Source organism: Microtus oregoni, unplaced genomic scaffold (genome assembly GCF_018167655.1).
Source record: "Microtus oregoni isolate MIOR12 unplaced genomic scaffold, Mior012 000031F_ref0000149, whole genome shotgun sequence".
Lineage (NCBI taxonomy): Eukaryota > Metazoa > Chordata > Mammalia > Rodentia > Cricetidae > Microtus > Microtus oregoni.
Genome location: NW_024543090.1, coordinates 12,077,736 through 12,102,210, shown reverse-complemented (window position 1 = coordinate 12,102,210; position 24,475 = coordinate 12,077,736). Strand labels below are relative to the sequence as shown.

The 24,475-nt window shown below is 33.9% G+C and overlaps 2 protein-coding genes across 2 annotated transcripts; one reads left to right on the top strand and one right to left on the bottom strand.

Moving 5' to 3' along the window:
* Positions 1-3,064: 3,064 nt before the first annotated feature.
* On the bottom strand, positions 3,065-4,000 carry LOC121465500 (olfactory receptor 4F21-like). The gene has a single exon (XM_041678717.1). It carries the CDS (start codon positions 3,998-4,000, stop codon positions 3,065-3,067), a length of 936 nt encoding a protein of 311 aa, XP_041534651.1.
* Positions 4,001-22,482: 18,482 nt separating this feature from the next.
* Positions 22,483-23,394, top strand: LOC121465724 (olfactory receptor 4K3-like). Its single transcript, XM_041679088.1, has one exon. The coding sequence runs from the start codon at positions 22,483-22,485 to the stop codon at positions 23,392-23,394; it is 912 nt and encodes a 303-aa protein (XP_041535022.1).
* Positions 23,395-24,475: the final 1,081 nt, after the last annotated feature.

Genomic DNA, 24,475 nt, shown 5'->3' with positions numbered 1-24,475 from the left:
TCTGATTTAGATGTAATAGTTTTTATTACCAAATATGGAATTTATAGAGTATGGCTGCATAGGTGTTATGGCATGTGTAGATAAAACACAACCTCTTCCATTTCCACTCGAATTTTCTTAGTTGCTCTTTAAGGGCCATGAGAAAATACCTATGACCAATTCAAAGTGTAGTGGAAAACAATAATATTGGGTCCTACAGTTTAATAGCATTAGAGTCCATTGCTCTTATGGCAGAAAGCTTGACCACAGACAGGCAAAAATGTGCTGGAGCAGTGCCTGATATCTCACATGTCACCCATGTGAGAGAGAGAGAGAGAGAGAGAGAGAGAGAGAGGGGGGGGGGGGGAGGGAGGGAGGGAGGGAGGGAGGGAGAGAGAGAGAGAGAGAGAGAGAGAGAGAGAGAGAAAGTTAAGTGGGAATGGCATGGACTTTAAAAGCTCAAAGCTTCTTCCTGGTGACATATATTCTCCAAATAGGCCCTATCCCCCATCCCTTGTGAATAGTTCAACTAATTACACATCAAACATTAAAATATGTAAGACTATGGTAGACATTTTTCATCCAAACTACCATATCCAAATACTTGGTTATTATATGATCTTACAATATGATAATGCAAAAAAAAAACACTTAGTCCAGCTTCAATCCCAAAGTCTTTCACAATCTAACAGAGTTTAAAAGTTTGAAGTCTCTTCTGAGACGCTAAAAATTTTCTTAATTTTAACCACCTCAAAAATCAGCTAGTGGAAGTTAGTTTATTTTTCTACTGGGTAGGTTTCAGAGATTAAACTCAGATCCTCTGTTTTGGCTTCAACTCCAATACCTGAAAAATCATATTATCACCTTCCATTGTACTTCTTGAAAGGCACATTACTTAGAGGAAATTGAATTGAATTGCTAAAATTTAAAGTTTGACTATTAAAAAAATCACATGAGTAAGTACTTATTTTATAATCTAGCTACATAGTTTTGCAAGAAGTCCTCAAGATGTTTTGTTGTTATGTTTGTGGGCATGGGAAAACAACTAATGTGTGGATTTCAAATCACTTATACAATAAGAAGAGGACATAAATAAAAAACAAACTCTGAAGAAGTGAGAAGTGCTCTGAGGTGCTATTTTGTTGGCATAACACCAATGTAATTATAATTTCAAGGCTGCCAACAGTGGCATGAAGGTAATAGTTAATTGTAGATCCATGAGTAGGCTATGTAGTCCTAAACCTCATTCCTGAAAAATGAGTTCCTGATGGTTTGGGGTAAGACTAGACATCTTCTCTGTTGGTACTCACTGATGAACCCAACATTCACCAGGGATAGTTACAAACTAATTGACACACAGATGACATAGTTAATACCAGTGCATCACTAAGTAAAACAAAATACATAAAGGCAGAAAGGGACGCCTGTGTATTTACAAGGGGAAATATTAGAAAGGGGGACCTAAGAGACCAAGTATAGTCATTCTACACTATCAACTTTTGTCAATATTGTGAAAGTACATATTTAACAAAAGAAATATAGTTACTTCATATTGTTGACAGTTAAATACCAACTTACTACCTGTGGTTTTAGTTCAGTACTTTAATTTTCAAGAATTATTTACCGTATATAACTATAAACTTAGAAATTTTCTATTTTTCTCTGATCTACTGTTGTTGACCACAGCTTTACTATTTTCCTGTTAATTTAACTATTTAAATCTTTGTATATATTTAGAGCCCATGTTACAGTTTTTTGTGTCTGACTTTACATTTAGCATTATGTTCTTTACATTAACCAATGGCATTATATTCCTCTTTTTAAAGACTTAACATCATGGCATAGAATTTATTCCATATATACTGTGTAATCCACCTATTTGTTTTATATGTAATAGTATTTCATCCATCACATGTGTATTATATATACGCCTTGACCTAGTAATCATTTAAAAAAATATTGACACAGGAATCACTTTTCATGTTGACCATGAATCACATGATAGTCTTTCTTTAATTTCGAGAATGTTGAAATCCTCCAGATTATTATCAACATTGACTTTACAAGTGTCTATTTGTACCAATAATCTAAGAATTCCTTTATACAAATTTTTACCCTAAAATGGTATATCATTTTTGATACACATCTGAGAAGTTATAAATATCTGATAAGTTATAAGCTATTACATCATCATGGCTTTGGCTTTCATAGTCACATTTTATATTCCATTTTGATTTAAGGCCTGTTCTCTCTGCACTTGTGGTTAAATCATGTTATTGGATAAGTAACTTTCTTTTGCTAATTTTATTCTAACACATAATAAAAGTGGAAAAGTTTGACATGTAGTTCTATAAGTTACATAACCTTTAGATGATTATAGAAAATCTACTTGATGGTTACCTTTAGTGAATTAATCATCAATCTTGCTTGACCCCTTTTCCAGATTTTCTAAAGTGCACAATAGAAAATTTTCTAGGAAACAGATTGGAGATATCAAAGAAGTAATGTTCATTAACAATATAAAGAACCACACTGCACACATTATATTACAATGAAACCCTTCTAGATTACAGCAACTACATAGCCACCTTTAGAGAAGAGTCAGTAGATGCTAATAATGTGTTAATTTTCCATTGATGACCATGAAATCTCTTCTAAATAAACTGTTTATATTCAAATGTAAACTCAGTGGACGTTTTGAGAGAATCCAACCTAAATCATTTGAGATAGTAAACATAAATATGGAAACATTCATTGTGATTGTACATTTATTTACCTAAACACATTTGAAGCTAATTTTTGAACATTATAGAATGCCATTGTAATCATTGTTGTATTTAGATTTTTACAAATGTAGAAAAAAACCCATATTTACCTAGCCATAGTGCTTATTTAAAAGAAGTACATACTGATATATTCTAATTTCTCAAAAGAACAGAAGCAAGGCATTAATGATTTGTTGAAAGGGATATAGGCTGTGAGGTAGGTGACATGTGCAATTGGCAAGGTTACTGAGCCTGTTCCTGAGTGGAATTTTCCAATGTATATTTGGACATATACTTTTAGAGTTCCCACACCAGATTAGTCAGCAATATTTATCATGACCAGTCACTTTGCACAATCTTTTGATTGCTACCCTTATATCTTTGTTCCTAAGTGTATAGATGACAGGATTCAGGGCAGGTGTGATTGCAAAGTCAACAATAAACAGGTATTTGTCAATTGATGATGTGGAGAAAGGCCAAACATAGATAGACATGCATGGAGCGAAAAAAAGAATAACCACAGTGATGTGTGTTGACAGAGTAACAAGAGCCTTTGATAAATCCCCTGAAGACCTTTTCCAGACTGTTATCAAAATGAACATATAGGAGAGGAGAAGCAGGAAGAAAGTTCCCATGCTTATGAAGCCACTGTTGGCGGCAATAACAAGCTCAAACCTGTCTCCATCAGCACATGCTAGTTTTATAATCTGAGGAAAGTCACAGTAAAAGCTGTCTACTTTGTTAGGACCACAAAAAGGCAGGTTTATAACAAAGAAGAACTGGGCCAGGGCATGGACCACACCAGTGACCCAGCTAGTGACTACAAATAAAATACATAATTTAGGGCTCATGATGCTCAAGTAGTGTAGTGGTTTACAGATGGCTGTGTACCTGTCAAATGCCATGGCTATAAGTAGCACCAACTCCCCTCCTCCTATAATGTGAATAAAACAGGCCTGAGTCATACAACCGTGGAAAGAAATTACTTTGCGTTCTTTCAGAAGATCTGAGATCATCTTGGGAACTGTGGTAGAGGAAAGTCCTACATCAATGAGGGACAGGTTGGCCAGAAGAAAGTACATAGGAGACTGTAAGTGGGAGTCAGTAATTACCAAAAAGACAATAAAAAGATTTCCCAAGATGATGCTTAAATAGAGCAAAGAAAAAGTGGATATGAGAAAAATTGTAGTTTTCCAGGAACCAGAGAGTCCCACCAACACAAACTCAAAAACTACAGTGTCGTTTGTTTGATCCATTGACTGAAACCGAGGAGATTATTTCAAGGTACCTGTTGATATAAAATAATCAAGTTGTCACCTGTGGGTTATCTGTCTTACCATTGATTATAATTAGTTATTTTGTTTACTGTACTGATCATAATATGAGGTATATGAATAACATTCGAAAAGGGCAATATAGTGATCAGAATATCACACATCAAGAGATTGGAAGATAATAGCAAAAAAAGAGATTGAAACTAGCAGTGTAACTCAGCTTATTTCTTTAGTTGCAGTGCATATAATGCTAAGACAGGAGAATGATAGTCTACTGGGTTAACTAAAGACCTTCTTTAATATAAAAAATTCTTAAGTACAAGAAAGTTGCTAGCATAGTAAATGTTTAAAAATGGGCTGCTTTCATTGTTTTTTACAGAACCAGATATATTTTGTTCTGTTTTGTTGTGCTTTGACTTTGAAGGTTGCCTTTATGTTCCCAACAACTCCCACCATGAGTCACCACTGAGGAGACAATATTTTTAATTTCACATTAATACTTTGGAAATAACTTGCAAAGTATTCCTACCTGCCTTTCTTACTTTGTTGTGAATACCAATATTTTCTTGACTAACTAAGCATTTTTCCTGCTGTACCTGTCAGTTTGTTAGTTTGTTTTGTTTTTCTTTAGTTTTCACAGTTTTCTGTGGAGGACAGATACACAAATTAAGGTCGTTCACAACATTTTCATATATACTTACAGTAATACAGGCTTTTAGTGATTTATCCATGTATTACTTCCTACAATAATAGAGTGATCACCTGGACGGCAACTATAATTATTAATGGTAATATTTATACATACGTTGTATCAAGCATTTATTCTGGGAAAGGCTCTCTATGCTTAACACTTTATTTAACGTAAGCTTCACACAATTTTCAGTTCTGTTTTATTAGATCCATTTTATACACAGAGACACTAACATTTAGAAAAATGAAGTATTAGAGTTAGGACTTATATCCAAAACTAAAAATATGGTAATCCATTCTCCTAATTATCATTCTGTGTTTTTTCAATGACAGACCCTTAATTATAAGCTACACTCTTCTTCAAGTACAGTTAATTGACTAAAATTTATTCCATGTTTATTTTCTTTAATCTACTGACTAGTGACTTTTTATATTGATGGTTCTGTCTTGTTTGCTTTTTTCTTTTATTGTTATACCTAGATGATAAGTGTGGATGCATTTGGGAGTGGGCAACATCAAAGAATTACCAATTGAAAATCATTCAGGGATAGATAGTGAGTTGTAAGCCATCTTTGGCTACTGGAGTCCTTCTCTCAAAATCCAAAACAAGGAAACAAACAAACAGTGAGACCCTGAAATTTTTTGCACTAAGTAACCTGTTCATTCCAACGTCTCCTTTGTAATGTCATCACTAATTTATTAATTCTACTATGATACTTTCCTTTATTCAGTGTGTGTTAGAGAAAATAGATATAACTCTCAATGCTCTATTTAATAATCATATTAAACACACTTTTCTTGTCACTATTGAAGAATTTCATTTTTTTATCAAGATCTTTTTGCTATACATTTGTAACATTGGTTTTCTGACATCTATAAGTTACATGCTTTTCCATTTGTCAGGAACAATAATTGTGTTTTCTCAGAATGTGAGCAGAGGTGTGTTATATTATATAAAGCAATATTTACTTTACTTCAGAACCAACATTTTTTATGGACTAGATGCTATGCATTTCCTATATTTACTTCCAAATAATTATTTAATCAATTCCTTCTTCTGGATTTTTATTGTCACTTTTGCCTCTATTTCTGAAATTTGTTTATCTTGACTAAAATGAATGATAGTATTTTCTCTTTCTTCCTGTTTTTAAATCATTTTATGGGGATGTTTGTGGAACTCTCTGTCTATTGCTCCAGCTCAATGGGACTTTTTCAACCTAATTTTTGGGTGGATTTATTGAGAAGCAATTTGAAATTCTGTAGCCTTTGAATAAAACTTTTGGTGAAATGTCATTATATTTCAGTGAACTTTTCCACTATGATTATAACACATGAATATAGCACATGAGTTATCAATATTTCAAACTGATTTATAGATTTATAATAATGACAATATAAAGCATTTATAAATAATTTACTCAATATGATTTAAATGTAATTTTTAAATTATCAACTTTGGATTATATGTGAAATATTAAATCTAAAGTGTAAAGAAAAGCCTGTTAGAATTATAGATTGACAGTATGTTTTGAAATAGGCAAGAATCTAATTCAGAGAATGCAATTTGAAAGACAAGATACATCTGGGCAGTCGTGGGGCACACCTTTAATTCCAGCACTTGGGAGGTAGAGGCAGGAAGAACTTTGTGAGTTTTAGGCCAGCCTGCTCTACAAGAGCTAGTTCCAGGACAGGCTCTAAAGCTACAGAAAAACCCTGTCTCAAAAAAAAAGAGAAGAAAAGAAAAGAAAAGAAAAACACAAGATCTAAGTTGCAGTAATCAATTGCCAAATTACAGAACTGCCTCAAAAATTAAGTAAAAGAAGTAATATTGTGTCAAGATAATTTAAGACAACATAAGAAGTCTTTAATGGTCTCTTTTTTTTTCAGAAGAAGGTAAAAAAGAGCAGAGTGTGTCCATTCTATTAAAATAGTTTTTATATTTGATACTCCATATAAAATGAGAATACAAAGTTAAGTAATAAAATAAAGCAAGGCCAGACTAATATTCCATTTCCAAGAGTAATAACTCATGGCTAAACTGCAAAATTTCTGAGAAGTACTGGATATATATGGTGGACTAACACAAAGTGGGTAGCATCCAATTTGGATAAATAAATAAGTAGTGGTAGAACAGAAAAGATAATATCATTATGCAAAGGTTGAGAGTGTGCCCTAAACTTTTATTTAAGCAATGATGATTTTATCAACATTATAAATAAATTTCTACAAGCACATTTTAAATCAAATACAATACATAACCCTAATTTTTGAAATTATCCACTCTTGCCCACTGTGTTTTTGTGACAACCCCCTATATTTGTAATTAAATAACTATTTCAATTCATTCTTCCCAGTGTGAGTTTTTTCTATTATTATACTATTTTTCAAATGAGAATACATGTATCTAAGTTAATGTATAGAAAAGAGTAATATATATACATATATATTTGAAATTACAATACCTAGGTAATAGATAAATTAGAATACATAAGTACTAGATAAGTTTTATCCATCATAAAAAGTTGGTAATATATAGGGCAACTATTCTGTATCTTTTCAGATTGGCAATAATAATTTAATTTCTGAGATATATAAGATACATTGTTTTTTATTTTATGATTCTATGTTCAGAACAAAAGGAGAAAGAAGAGTCAAAATAATACACATATACTTTAAAATATAACTTCTTTGAAGAATATTTAAATTCCTTCCAATCAGTTTCAACTGTAAGGAATGAAACCAAAGGTTAAAAGAGAACTTGAAAGAGGTGTGCTAGGAAAAAACATAAAGACACAAAATAGTAGACTTTGAAGAACAAAAACACAGAACAAGTTGAGAGGTGCACAACTGACACTAAAATATTAAAGCATGCTGCTGCACCTACCCAAGCAGGCACAGATTCTACCCTCAGCAGCTGCAAGGAATGAGAAACACAAGGAGAGTTATTCTTTATTATAACTCACCATTCACCATTATAATGAATGACACAAACATACTTATCAGCATGGAAACAACCAATTAATACAATTGGGAATTCTGCTCAATATCTACATTATTATTAGTTTTCCATAGGAACAATGCCTTCTTTGAATATTGCTTTTCCCAAGAGTCAGCGATTAACAGATGCAGAAATTATTAGCAAATTGACGGCTCTATTTGATGAGGAATCATTATGTGGCTGTGGTAATATTTTCTTAATTTTGAGATCTGATGTATACTGAGTTATTGGACTTATTAAAATCACTGATGATACCTGTTTTGTATCTATTAAATTATTTTAATACTCATTTTAAAGAAATATATAGAAAGATGAAATATACTGTACTTTTAACTATTTACTTCATATTTATATCTAAGTGGGGTTTCGTAGTCTTCCAAAATTTTTTCTTGATTTCTTTGATCAATTGCTTTGACTCCCATCAAAGTAAAAGTTATTGCTTGTTATCCTTTTTAGAAGTCTGTTGCAGGGAGAGAGGGCCCAGCTTGTTTTTCTTCGCCGCCTGGCTAGCTTATACCAGAAATAATCATACAGAAACTATACTAATTTAAACACTGCCTGGCCAATTAGCTCTAACTTCTTATTGGCTAATTTTTACATCCTATTTTAACCCATTTCTATTAATCCGCATATCGCCACATGACTGTGGCTTACCGGCAGGATTGTAACCAGTGTCTGTCTCAGGCAGGAGATCTCTGGTGTCTGCCACTCTGTCTTTCTTCCCAGCATTCAGTTCTGTCTACTCCACCTAACTAAGTTCTGCCCTATCAACTAGGCCAAGGTAGTTTCTTTATTTATTATACAATGAAAGCAATACACAAAGAGAGGGAACTCCTACACCATTTCTTCTTTTCTGTTTAAACAAAAAGGAAGGCTTTAACACAGTAAAATTACATATAACAAAACAGCTATTCAGCAAGAATTACAGTTATAATATCTATATCTACAGGCAAGATTCTAACCAGCACGTCTCAGGCAGGAGATCCATGGTGTCTGCCACTCTGCCCTTCTTACCAGCATTCAGTTCTGTCTTCTCCAGAAGTCATGATCTATTCCAGTGTGATGAGAGAATGAACACTCTTTAAAATAAATCTGCTTTCTTAAAATATTGGTATTCAGTGTATCAAATCCTTTTTATATCATGTATGTATGTATGTGTGTGTATGTGTACATGGGAATTAGGAACTATTTAGAGGAAGAAAATGACTCAAAAGACTGCTATAGCCGGGCGGTTGTGGCGCACGCCGCCTTTAATCCCAGCACTCGGGAGGCAGAGGCAGGCGGATCTCTGTGAGTTCGAGGCCAGCCTGGTCTACAGAGCTAGTTCCAGGACAGGAACCAAAAGCTACGGTGAAACCCTGTCTTGAAAAATCCAAAAAAAAAACAAAAAAACAAAAGACTGCTATATCACTGAAGCCACACCAACTTGTATGACAGCTCACAAAGTTGGGAAGCTGAATCAAACCTCTAAACCTATATGTAGCTTAGTAGGTTAAAGAGCATCCTCTAGTTGCTCCAATAAGTCTGACCCTCTTCTTGTTAGCTTAATATCTTAATTTGGTTTCTTCTCTGTATCCTATGCAATAATCAGCCGGTTTCTGCTTCTTCCAGACAGCTGGGATAGTCTAAGAGACTTCATTACTTATCTTTGAGCAGTTTGCAACAACCTTACTGTTTATATAATCTTGTGGGTTGGAGGATACCTGTGAATCTGCTTAGATTTGGTGACTTCCTGAAGCTACGTGAGTTGTTTACTTCCTGTTTCTCTGTAGTATTTTACCTCCCCTTAGAACCATGGTGCATAACCTTCCTAATTCTGCCACCATTTAATACAGTTCCTCATGTTGTGACCTATAACCATAATGTTATTTTATTGTTACTTCATAACTGTAATTTTGTTATTATTATGACTAATAATGTAAATATCTTAAATACACAAACTCTAATATGTGACCGCAAAGAACATTCTTTTGTTTCATAACCCTATTTACATCCTCCCTTAAGAAATTTCCCTCCAAGATGCAAGGTTTTAAACGAGGAGGAAACAGTTATAAAATATGGGATCTTTTCTTAAGGGCATCTCTCTCTTTATTCAAATTTCTATGAGGACTCTCAATTTCCTTATATCTTTCAGCAAAGCCTTGTATGCAGTCTCAAGTGTCTCGGTAGTCTTTTTCTTCTCCAACTGGACATTCTGGATTTCTTTCCACCTCACTTCTTTTATTACAGCAGACCTTAATAAGAATGATCACTAGTACCTATGTCACAGTGAATACTACAGTGTATTTAAATGTATACCAAATAAATTAGTTCACTAATTTTAAATGGAGCATCAGGTAAATTATGAGGATAGGCAGATTGCAGTCCTTCTATACCCCCCTTTTGCCAAGCTATCTCAGGAATGGTCTCTAGCAAAGTTACTCATACTGTTTTGCTTTGAAACTTCATATATATATCAAGCTATATTTTTAATTTTACATGCCAATTTAAGTTCCCACTCCTCCCCCTTCTCTCATTCTTTCCACATATCCTCACCCTCCACCCCCATCCAATCCTCAGGAAGGGTAAAGCACACTCTTTTGGGAAATGTTCAAGTCCCTCCCTACTATATTTAGGCTGAGCAAGGGTTCTACCCAAAGAGAATATGTTCCCAAAAAGCCAAAAATAGGGATAAATTCTGGTGCTACTGCCAGTGGAAACTCAATCTGCTCCAGTCATGCAACTGTTTACCAAATTCAGAAGAATTAGTTGGGTCCCTATGCTTGCTCCTTCCCAGTTAGGCTGGAGTTGGTGAGCTCCCATTAGTCAGGTAGATGGTTTAAGTAGGTGAACACATCATGGTCTTGACCTCTTTGTTCATATACTCATTCCTCACACTCTTCAATTGGACATTGGAAAATCAGTACAGTGCTCCAATGCGGGTCTCTGTCTGTTTCAATCAGTTGCTGGATGAAGGTTCTATGGTGATATTTAACATATTTATCAGTCTGACTAAAGGGCAAGTCAAAATCGGGCCCTTCCTTTTTTCTATTGTGTAGGGATTTAGCTGAGGTCTTTTCTGTGGATTCCTGGGAATTTCTCTAAAGCCAGGTTTCGGCTAACCCTATAATGGCTCCCTCAATCAAGATATCTCTTTCTTTGCTCTCATCTCTGTCCTTCCTCCATCTCAACTATACCATTCTTCAAGTTCTCCTTACACCTTCCCTTCTCCAAGCCTCTTCTTCTTCCACCTTCCCTCTCCCCAACCCCTATGCTCCCAATATTGTCAAGGAACATATCTGTTTCCAATTTCCAGGTGGATCTATGTATGTTTTTCTTTGGCATCACTTTATTAATGAGTTTCTCTGGGGTCTTTAATTATTGAATCAATATCATTTGTTTATAGCTAGTGTAACTTATGAATGAGTAAATACCACATTCATCTTCTTGGGTCTTAGTTACCTCACTCAGGATAGTATTTTCTAATTCCATACATTTGCATGCAAAATTCAAAGTGTCATTTTTTTCTTACTGCTGAGTAGCACTCTAATGTGTAAATGTGCCACACCTTCTTTATCCATTCTTTGGTTGAGGGGAATCTAGGTAGTTTCCAGGTTCTGGCTATTACAAATAATGCTGCTGTGAACATAGTTGAACAAATTCCTTTGTACTATGTTTGAGTATCTTTTGGGTATATGCCCAAGAGTGGTATTGCTGGATCTGGAGGAAGGTTGATTCCCAATTTTCTGAGAAACTGCCATACTGATTTCCAAAGTGGTTATACAATTTTACATTCCCACCAGTAATGGATGAGTATTCCCCTTACTCCACACTTTCTCCAGCACAAGAGAGCTTTGCTTTTTTTTTTTTTTTGAACTTAGCCATTCTGACATGTGTAAGATGGTATCTCAGAGTTTCATTATTTCCATGATGGCTAAGGATGTTGAGTATCTTTTGGCCATTTAAGATTCTTCAGTTGAGAATTCTGTGTTTAGTTCAGTACTATATTCTTAATTGGGTTATTTAGAATTTTGATGTTCAATTGCTTGAGTTCTTTATATATTATGGGGATCAGTCCTATGTTTGGCGTGGGGTTGGTGAAGATCTTTTCCCATTCACTTAGCTACTTTTTTGTCTTATTGACTGTTTCCTTTGCTTTATAGACGCTTCTCAGTTTCAGGAGGGCCCATTTATTTATTGTTGCTCTCACTTTATGTGCTACTGGGGTTATATTTAGGAAGTGATCTCCTGTGCTCATGCATTGATGACTACAATCCACTTTCTAATCTTTCATGTTCAATGTGGTTAGATTTATATTGAGGTCTTTAATCCATTTGTACTTTAGTTTGTGCATGGGAATAGATATTGGTCTATTTTTATTATTCTACATGTTGACATCCAGTTATTCCAGCATCATTTGTTGAAGATGCTTTTATACCCATTGTATAATTTTAACTTGTTTGTCAAAAATCAGGTTTTCATAGGTGTGGATCAATATCCAGGCTTTCAATTTGATTTCATTGGTCAACCTCTGTCTTTTTATGCCAGTACCAAGCTGTTTTCATTACTGTAGCTTTGTAATAGAGCTAATGTCAGGGATGGTGATGCCTCCAGAAGTTCCTTTGTTGTACAGGATTGATTTAGTTATTCTGGGTTTTTATTTTTCCATATAAAGTTGATTATTGTTTTTTCAAAGTCTGTGAAGAATTATATTGAGATTTTGTTGGGGATTGCATTGAATCTATAGATTGCTTTTGGCAGGATTCCCATTTTTACTATGTTGCTCTTACCTATCTAGGAGCATGCTAGATTTTTTCTGTTTCTTGTATGTTCTTCAGTTTCTTTCTTCAAAGACTGAAAGTTCTTATCAAATAGGTCTTTTACTTCTTTGGTTAGTGTTACCCGGATATATTTTATGTTTTTTGTGGCTATTGTGAAAATTCAAATTTCTCTGATTTCCCTATCAGCTTCTTTATCATTTGTACATAAGAGGGTACTGATTTTTCTATACCTGATCTTGTATCCTGCCACATCACTGAAGGTAATAATCAGCTGTAGGAGTTCTCTGGTAAGATTTTTGGTATAACATACATATACAATCATATCATCTGCAAGTAAGGGAAGTTTGATTTCTTTCTTTCCTATTTGAATCACCTTGATCAACTTTTGTTGTTTTATTGCTATAATCAATATTTCAAGAATTATATGAAAGAGATATGAAGAGAGTGGACAGCCTTGTCTTTTTCCTGATTTTAGTGAAATCACTTTAAGTTACTCTCCAGTTAATTTGATTCTGGTTCTTGGCTTGCTCTACATTCTCTTAGTATATTTAGATATGTTCCTTGTATTCCTGATCTCCCCAATACCTTTATAATGAAGCAGTATTGGATTTTGTTGAATGCTTTCTCAGTATCTAATAATATGATCATATGTTTTTTAAATTCAGTTTCTTTATATGATGGATTACATGGAAAGATTTTCATATGTTGAACCAGCCCAGTGTCTCTGGGATGAAATCTACTACATCATGGTGGATGACTTTTTTTATGTGTTCTTGGATTCAGTTTGCCAGTATTTTCTTGAGTATTTTTGCATGTGTGTTTATGAGTGAGTTTGGTCTATAATCTTCTTTCTTAGTTGAGTCTTGTGTGGTTTGGGTATCAGGGTAATAGTAGTCTTATAAAGTGTTTGACAATATTCCTTCTGTTTCTATTATGCGGAACACTTTGAGGACTATAGGTATTAACTCTTCTTTTAACTTCTGGTAGAAATTCTGCACTAAAACCATCTGGCCCTGTTTTTTTTTTGGGGGGGGGGGAGGTTAGGGGGATTAGGAGGTTTTGATGACAGATTCTTTTTCCTTGTAGTTTATAGATCTATTTAAATTGTTCCCCTGGTCTTGATTTAACCTTTGTTTATGGTATCTATTTAGAAAATTGTCCATTTCTTTTTTTTTTATTTTTAATTAAAAATAAAATCTTCACCTCCTCCCCTCCTCCCATTTCCCTCCCCCCTTCCCTCTTCCCTTCTCCCTTCCTTCCCAGTCCAAAGAGCAGTCAGGGTTTCCTGCCCTGTGGAAGTCCAAGGTCCTCCCCCCGCATCCAGGTCCAGGAAGGTGAGCATCCAAACAACTAGGCTCCCACAAAGCCAGTACATGCAGTAGGATCAAAACTCAGTGCCATTATCCTTAGCTTCTCAGTCAGCCCTCATGTCAGCCACATTCAGAGAATCCGGTTTGATCATATGCTCCATCAGTCCCAGTCCAGCTTGCTTTGGTAAGCTCCCATTGAATCAGTCCCACCGTCTCAGTGGGTGGGCGCACCCCTTACGGTCCTGACTTCCTTTCTCATGTTCTCCCTCCTTCTGCTCCTCATTTGGGCCTTGGGAGCTCAGTCTAGTGCTCCATAGTGGGTCTCTGTCTCTAGCTTCATCCATCGCCTGATGAAGGTTCTATGGTGATATGCAAGATATTCATCAGTATGGCTAAAGGATAGGGTCATTTCAGGTTCCCTATCCTCAGCTGTTCAAGGATCTAGCTGGGGATATCTCCATGGACACCTCTAGCGTGCAGTCTCTTGACAACCCTAAAATGGCTCCCTTAATTAAGATATATACTTCCCTGTTCCTATATCCACCCTTTCTCCATCCCAACCGTCCCATTTTCCCAATCTCTCCCCATTCCCACCTTCTCATTTTTCTCCCCATATTCCCTTACCCCCCCCCCACGCCTAAGTTTCCAATTTTTCCCTGGCAGTTTTGTCTCCTTCCAATATCCAGAAGGATAACTATATGTTTTTCTTTGGATTCACCTTCTTATTTAGTTTCTCTAGGATCACGGATTATAGGCTCAATGTCCTTTATTTATGGCTAGAATCCACTTATGAGTGAGTACATATCATATTCATCTTTTTGGGTCTGGGTTACCTCACTCAGGATAGTATTTTCTATGTCCATCCATTTGCATAAAAAATTCAAAATGTCATTGTTTTTTACCACTGAGTAATACTCTAATGCAGGCATCGTCCAAACATTCTTTAACCATTCTTCCATTGAGGGGTATCTAGGTGTTTCCAGGTTCTGGCTATTACAAATATTGCTGCTATGAACATAGTTGAATAAATGCTTTTGTAGTATGCTAGGGCATCTCTTTTATGTTTTCCAATTTTGTGGAGTACAGGTTTTTGTAGTATGACCTAATGATTTTCTGAATTTCCTCAGTATCTGTTGTTATGTTAATCTTTAATTTATGATTTTGTTAATTTGGGTGTTATTTCTCTGACTTTTGATTTTTTTGAATGGAGTTTGTCTCTTGTTGATATTCTCAAAGAACTATCTCTTTTTTATTGGTTCATGGTATTCTTTTCTTTGTTTTCCTTTGTTGATTGCAGCCCTCAATTTGATTATTTCTTATCTTCTATTCTACTGGGTGAGTCTGCTTCTTTTTGTTCTATTTTGTTCTAGAGCTTTCAGGTGTGCTGTTTCATTTTTCTCCATTTTTTATGTGTTCACTTAGTGTTATGAACTTTCCTCCTAGCACACTCTAAAACAGCTTTAACTAACTTTATTCAATCAATAGGGATAATTCTATTACAAACTGACCACAAGTTTAACATTTGCTTCACAAAAGGTAAATGCAAGACATTAAGAGCTTATTGCTTCCTTGAATCTCTTTAATTCTAACATTGGGACAGCAGTTCATTCAGCTCTTACTCTATCATTTGGCAATTCCTGTATGGTTACAGGATATGTTAAGACTGGTTGTTTGAAAATATTAAGCTGTTTCCCTTATTCTTAAAAAGCAACATTGAATTTGGTTCTCCATTAAATTACTCTGTCTGGATTTGAATAACTCTCTGATTTGTCTAACTTATTTTTTCTAAGGCCTGTATCTCAGCACTCCGATTAACCAACTTTTTTAATGATACAAAAAATGATAATACTGATTGTTTACATTAGACATTACATAATTGCCATCTGAATTAGTTATTTTCTTATTTAATCCCCCCATTTTCAAACTGTTCATTATATTATCATACAGAGAAACAAATCCCTTCAATGTAATGGTGTTTCCCATTTTTTAGTGTGACAAAAATACTCTCTCTTGTAACTAATCCCTTCCTTATTTAGAATTCCAATTGTCTTGCCAAATCTGCTGCCAAAATTGATAAAGATGTGAGGTCTATTACTACATTGTAGAACAGTATAATTCCTGACTGGATTTCAAGGCAGCTACCTAGTATGTCAGCAGCCAGAGAATGGGACTCAGGGAGGAAGACCAGGGAAGAAAAAAGGAAAAACCTAGCCTGTAGGGCAGTGACTTCGGTAGCATGTATCTTTGGCCTATACTGGTGGCTGTAAATAGGCAAATGAATTTTCCTGAATTCATAACCCTAACAGTGGATAACAAATGTAGCATGAATAATAAAAACCCAGACAGCTATTAGGGTCCAACCTAAAGATCAGAAAAATGAAGCAACACAGATCAGCTATTTGATTGATGTTAAAGGAGAAGATGTGAGGGACAAGGGACATGGACAAAGAAAGGAAATAGTAGGAATAAATCAAGACAACACTATAAAGGTTATAATAGATGAAATTAGAGTAAAATTTAAAAGCTCAGTGTGTTGCTGTGTTCAAACTGTCCTACTAAGATTATGACAGAAGGACCAGGATCAGACACACAAGATGCAAAACAAGAAAATCAAAGGTAGCAAATGATTGGAATATTTCCTGAGTCTTATAATACCTATCTACTGTTAGAAATCCCTAATAGACACCATGTTCAGAATTTCTCTCTGTGTTTGAGGTGGTCAAGTCCTTAGAATCAGTGTATTGGCCTTTTTCGTTCTTTCATCTTGTTTTCCCTTTATAAGATTATTTTTAAAATCTTCTTGATATATCCCATACCCCCAAATTGTTTCAAAAAGTGAAATAAAACCTTGTGTTATTCAATATAACTTCTTAACTTACTTTGGGAGGCCCAGCATGGATAGATACTCAAGGAATATTCTAGAGAACATCTGATACCAAGTTTTTAGTTCAATTTATGTAATTAGTGTTTTCATTTAAAAACATATATATTGATTGATATTTATATTCTATATATAACTATACATTTCATATATAGACAAAAGTAATATGTAGCAAGGTAAAATTATCTAGTATTCAAACCCAGTTGTCTCATAACAGTTCATTTCAATAACGTGCAAGTAATAATTCATGCCCATTTTAGTTTTAACTTTTCTCTGCTCCTATAAATCTATTTTATTTCTGTAATAAAAGTGTGATATAATTATGTAATATAAGTTTTACTATGGGAATAAATAAGATTCCTAATAAACTTCAAAAAATTGGGTTAGAGCTCTTGTTTCTGTGAAGAATTCAGTCAAATGGCCTTTATTCATTAGTTAATGCTAGGTTTACTAAATGACAGACATTTTGCTAAGCAAAAAACATGTATAAGCACACTAAATGTTATACATCTATGGTCATAAACACATAAAATATAACACATAAATATATAAATACAATGCAATATGTACTGTAAACAATATACTGTTTATTATTCTCAATTTACTCCTTTGTATCCTAAACAACACCTAATGTGAATAGTTTAAAAATAATATTTAATTTATTAATTATAACATTGTTTTGAATCCAGGCATGTTTTATATGCTATTATATTAAGATAAAGGAAAAGATGAACATGCATATAGGAAAATTGTGCACTTATTCTTAGGTAAAAGAATCCATAGTCAAGAACTCATTTGAAAAATACTGTTTAAATCCAAACTGAATGACTATTATGGCATAATATACCTAATATATTCTCATTTATCCTTCATAAGCATTTTTATAGTAAGGCTGCAGGCAATAGGCTTAGTGATTCATTTTAAAATTAATATATATTTTTTAATGTGTATGTGTATACATCTGCATGATATGTGTGCAAATGTTCTTCATCTAGGGGTCGGGATTGTGAGATATCTCTAGTCCACACTGGCCATTATGTATGTCTTCTTTGTATGACCATATTGTTGAGATTTAACACTTGAAGATTCCTTGGATGGCATTACTTATAGCAGGAGTTCGAGATATTTGGTTCTTAAAATCTTTCTGCCCACTCTTCCTTGATATTATTTGAGCTTTTGGTGAAGGAATTGTTTTGCATAGCTCATTGTGTGTTGTTCTTTTTATTTCAGCCAGTTGTTAGTGTATGCAAGCCTTTTTTTGTTGTTTTTTTTTTTTTTTTGAGAAAGGATTTCTCTGTGGCTTTGGAGCCTGTCCTGGAACTAGCTCTGTAGACCAGGCTGGTCTTGAACTCACAGAGATCCGCCTGTCTCTGCCTCCTGAGTGCTGGGATTAAAGGAGTGCGCCACCATCGCCTGGCTGCAATACTCTTTATATGCCACAAAAAGAAGTTTACTTCACGAGGTGTAAGAGTTACAAATATCTCTAGACACTAGCCATTGGTAGCTGGCTAGACTTGTAGTACCAGCCATGAAGTCCATCCTATATTCTGCTTTATGTAGTTCCTCCAGTTTATATAATCATATCTTAGGATGCATAACTATGACCAAGAAATAATAAATAACACATAGTATTACTAAGACTCAGATGTAATGAAATTTAAAATACACACTTTATTTACTTATAATGAGTTGACCAAACTAATGGCCCAATGGTAAGAACATGTGCTACTCTTACATATCAATACTATTCGTTAATTATGATAATATCAATTATTTAGTTATTCTTTTTATAATTATCTTTGTGGGGTTGGTACTAAAACAAGTGTTTTACTTCTGAGCTACATATCCAGTCAACAGAAAATTTTATAATTTCATATGCTGCACATAGATCATTGTTCATATTAACACAGAAACTTTAGATGGTAACATATTTTCTGTTCCCCTCTGACTGTTTTCATTATAAGCATGACTGAAAACATTGATGACCAATTAAACATATCAGTCTTTAAACATAGTTATCCACTTATTTGGCAACGTCATATAGCATCTATGGAAAAAATAACACTTCAGTCTTTTAATGTATCAAGTTTTTAGAAATGCTAAAGAATGTAATATTTTAAAATCACGCTTAATCATTGTCATTTAAAGATTTGTTTTGTATCCTCACTCTACTTTTTTTTTACTTTAATACAGATAGCTGCATTGCCTGCTGATATTTTCAATTCCGAATCTGTGATGTCTCAAAGGAATATGATATAGATAGAAGTAAATTTCTTTCCCATGAGGCTACTCTGTACTAAATATAAACCTTAAACTTTTCTACTAACCCTTGGTGCAGCAGAAAATGGATTGCTTTGCCTCACTTTGACATAATTTTGGAGTCCTGTTATGACTATGAATAGTAACTTATCTATGGAACAACATTTGGTCAGGTACTAATTCTCTCTGATAAAATGTTATCTATACACTGCTGTTTATTTCTTCTTAATCCCCTTCTCTAGGTATTTAAAATAATTCTACAATTTTTTTTAACCATCTTACAAAAAGTATTTATAGGGAGAATTTGGAACTCCCACAGAGATTTCAGGAATATCAAGATTTTTATCAAACTGCCTTGGGATGTGTGATATCTATAAGCATTAAGAAGAATATTTTGCCATAGGTAAGACTATCCTTTGGGCGACTTGGTTGAACTATTGGGATACATAGTTTTCACAGAGTAAGATATTTCTTGCAGACACAGAGGTGACTATAATAAGAAATGTCCAGATAATCAACAATTGATTATTAATTATATAGGAGGGGGAGAGAGAGAGAATAGGATTGTGATTGTGGAACCAACTCAAGGAATTGAAGGGAGAAATCACAGAAGAAAATGGGCTAACATTAAAGAATACATGCTAGGCATGCTAATACACTTCTGATGTTGTGATAATTAGTCACACACTTGCTGAAGGTAACTGGCATGTGGAAGTCAGAGAGGTTGACAGGGACACAGAATAAATTTTTATATGTTTCTCAAATAAGCAACTATAAAATATGAAAATTGTTTGAGAAGACAATGGTCTTTTTATTTGGATGTTCATGGTTTGATTCTTTTTGTCAAGATTTATTTCATGAATTAGAGTTTAGAAGTATGTTATTTTGGAATGAAGATTTACCTTTGCTACATTGGACATTGGATATGCTTGAAAGTCAACTATAATATCATTATTAATAATGAGACCAATATGAATTTGTTTAGTATAAATTTATGTCTTTTATAATTTTATTAAACACTAATAGCTTTCAAATTTCAATTGAGAAAATAATCAGAGCATTTTACTTTTTGGTGTAACATAATATTTAAAACCATAAAAATCTGAGGTAGAAAATTCCTGGAAGAATTTAGTGTACTTACTCAATATTAAGTGGTTTCAATACATTGATTATAGAAAAATCTCTGTACACTTGACAATTTCTAGTTATGTTCTTACTTCAAACCTGGTTGACTATAGACTGTGAAATACAAACACTACATTAGTTACTTTAATTATGTATATTATTAAGATTATGAAAGTAAGCAGACTACATAGGCAGAAACACAGGAGTCATGATTAATAACATTAGTAAATATATAGAATATTTTCATAAGTTGCTCAAATATATATATTTCAAGTATAAACTTTTATATAGTTATACATATATATTTACACATAAAATATAATTCTAGAAAGAGTTTTCTCCTTAGCTTATAAAAGTCTTATTGTTTCCAAAAAACTAAGACCTTCTGTAATCAGCTTTCTATCTAGAAGACAATCCTTCTAGATCTTTAATTATGTTGCTCTATACTTTATTTTCTGACTTTTCAGCTCTACAATGTATGTGATTCTTACCATAATTATGAAGTTGTGACTAATTTTTTAACACAGTCTTAACTTATAAATCAAATCCTAAGATATCACCTAATTTTGATAGAGGATGATGATCTAACATCAGTTATAAGGAAACAGAAATTGTCATTTTAGAGGTATTTGATGATGTGTAGGAAATCTATTGAAATTGGGATAGTTAAAAAGGGAGGCAGAGAAAGTAAAGAGGAAGAAGAGAGAGAAGCAAAGATGGCATGGAAGAAAGAGAAGGAAAATGGAAGGGACAATGAGATAAGTACGAAGTATGAAAATGTAGAGAAAGAGGCAAAACAAGGAGAAAGAAATTTTCTACTTTCTGACTTGACTGAAATATGTTTAAAATATTTAATTCAAAATGATTTGTGAAAAGAATTCTCTAGTGTTCTCATAAGGAACGTAATGAGCTTGTATATGTCATTTGTTTTGAGTAACTAAAAGTATCTTCCATTGGTGAACTCAGGGAACACACATCTCTTTTAAATGTTATGTTTTTTCAGTCCAAGGAACATGAAAATCATCAGGAATATTACAAACTGGCTAGAAATGAAAAAGCCATTTTACTCCGAAACAGAATAGATAGGTATTCCCAGTTTCAGGTACTTAGGGTCTTCTAACTTGGAAGTAACTTACACCTGTTCAGTCCCTGTTTTTCCCCCCAGTCTTGGTTTCATTTAACTCTAAGGTGACTTCCAGGTTTCAGTTTCTCAGAGGCTATTTTCTTTTCAGTAGAAACTTAATATCAAATAGTGTGTTCTCTGTCTAAATAACACTTAGCTAAATAATTATAAGTTGTCATATGCGTTTTCTAAATTGAACCCAGGTCCTCATTTCTGGAAAAATCAGCCATTGCTTTTAACCACTGAGTCATCTCTCCAGCACCTAAATGAGCTTTCTGAAAACTAGACTCCCTGATACACTGTAATCAGGTATACTTTAGGTAATTTTGCAGAGTCCATAATCTTTGAAATTCATGATCAGAGAACATTTCTTTCTAATAGTAATGACTTTATTACAGATGGCTAAACATCTTACTTTTCACTGGCTTTTCAACCCTTATATAAAATTAACTATTGTCATTGTGAAGCAATGTTGACAATTTTATCAACTAGTATTACTACTCCTAATTTTTAATAAATTATTTATTTATGCACTCTTTAATCATACAATTATGAATATTTACGAAATAGCTATTCTTCTAATATTTTAAGTTTACATAGAATTTTATATTCCTATCATCTCTCTTCCAAGGATTCTTTTTGAAAAATTCACATTTATTTCAGATATACAATATGAAACTGATGATATTCCTCATTTAGAGTGTCTATCACCACTCATACCTGTTTACTTAATGCTAAGATTACACAGATGTGATATGATAATATTAAAGAAATAAAAAAACTGAGACTATCTTTAATTTGCTTATTTGTTCAGTTTCATACCTACTTTTGGCAACACCTGACTTTGTTGCTTTTCTATTGTTTCCCTTGTTTTTACATATATAGTTGTATCAAGTGCTTACAAAGTATGATTATTTTCCATTGTGTTTCATCTTATAAAACCTATATCAAAAATCTACTTTGAATGTAAAATTTATATTTTACTAAAATCTACCTTTTACATAATAATACTTCATCTGTACTTGAGAACAATGTGTTATTATTTCATCAATGGCCCTTAGCATTAGCATACATCATACATTTCTTCTTATACACATACACAAGAATTAATCTGTGTAAATAAATGAGAGTAAAGATTCTAGGACACACCATGCATGACTATTACGGGAAATGTTATACCCAAAAGCCAAAATCAATCACTTCTACCAGAATAAATTAAAAATTCATTTTAATTCATATCCTCTGATATTCACAGAATCTAATTTTCTGATATTTACAGAATCTGTATTTTTTTTAGATTAATTTGAAACTGAACTAAATGGAAGAACTAAACCAATCTGAAGTATCTGAATTCATTATTCTTGGGCTTTGTGAGTCTTGGGAGCTCCAGGCCTTCTTCTTAGTGATATTTTCCTCACTTTATTTAATCACCATTTTGGGCAACATATTTATTGTAGTCATAATCACCATTGACATTCATCTTCACTCTCCTATGTATTTCCTGTTGGCCAATCTCTCATTCATTGACTTTTGCCTTTCTTCAGTCACTACGCCTAAGATGATCACAGACTTTCTCAAGGAAAAAAAGACTATCTCCTTTGCAGGGTGCATGTGTCAAATTTTCTTTGGACACTTCTTTGGAGGGGGCGAGATGGTACTGCTTGTCTCAATGGCCTATGATCGTTATGTGGCCATCTGTAAGCCACTCCATTACTCCAGCATCATGAACAGACATACATGCATTGGATTAGTGATGTCATCATGGATCATTGGATTTGTGCATTCAATAAGCCAATTGGTTATAATCATAAATCTGCCCTTCTGTGGATCCCGAGAATTGGATAGTTTTTTCTGCGATATTCCATTGGTCATCAAGTTAGCCTGCATGGACACATATGTTTTAGAAATTTTGATAAATGCTGACAGTGGGGTGCTAGCAACCATATGCTTCATTCTGTTGCTGATCTCCTATTCTCATATTCTGATTACTGTCTGCCTTCACTCAAAGCATGGTACATCCAAAGCCCTCTCTACTTGCACTGCTCATATCACTGTGGTCATATTATTTTTTGGGCCCTGCATCTTCATCTACCTGTGGCCAGTCAGCATAACCTGGGTGGACAAGTTTCTGGCAGTGTTTTATGCTGTCATCACACCTCTCCTGAACCCAGCCATTTACACTTTAAGAAACAAAGAGATTAGAAATGCTATGAAGAGATTACAATGCTAGCATATAAATTTTCTATTTTAGGATTTTGTATCATTAGAATATAAACCTCTAGGATACTAAAAATATTACATTTGTCTTTTTCTATAGACTATAAACATTCGCAAATTCATGGAAGTTACATAAAATGGTCATTAAAATGTCTGTGTTTATACATTTCATGATCATTAAGTGGAAAATAACCTTCTGTCTATAAGATGTTAATAGTCTTTTAAACTATGAATTTTTTAATCTCAAGTGAAATTTAAGTTAGTGACAAATAACTGGTACCTATTACACTTGCTGTTTCTTTAATCTTTCTTTCTTTCTTTTTTTTTTTTTTTTTTGGATTTTCGAGACAGGGTTTCTCCATAGCTTTTGGTTCCTGTCCTGGAACTAGCTCTTGTACATCAGGCTGGCCTCGAACTCACAGAGATCCGCCTGCTTCTGCCTCCCAAGTGCTGGGATTAAAGGCGTGTGACACCACTGCCCATCTTCTCTAATCTTTCTTATACCATTATAAAATCAGTTATCAAAACATGTGACATAAATTTCTACCCTCCCCCAACTTAAGTCACCATGTTGAATATGAGTCTTTTGTTGCTCAAAGAGTTTCTACTTCTGGAATAGGGCTGTCTCAATGAGTCATAAGTTGAGCATATCCCTATTAATGATTGTAGTTGTCTTCTTTGTTTCTGAAGTCTCCTTAGAAACTTAAGTGTTGAGATTGTAGAACTTTCCTGAGGTCATTCTACCTGTTTAGCACTAAGAGGATTATTCAGGAAATAATCCCCTGCTCAAGCTGCCAGACCTAAGCAAAGGGCCTCCCAATGACCCACTCTTGACAGATGTAGTCATCTACCCAAAGGATTAAAGAGATAAACACAATAAATATTTGACAAAAACTAAAAACAGATTTTGTTATTGATACTTAATAGTAATCATAATATTTAGCAACTGTTAATGCAGTGGTGGAGAAAGGTTAACAATTAAAGAGTGCAACTCAAATTTAGTTTCTACAACTCATGTCGTGTAGCTCACAATCACCTGTAACTTCAATTATAGGAGATTTGACATCTCTGGACTACATGGTGCCTATATTCAC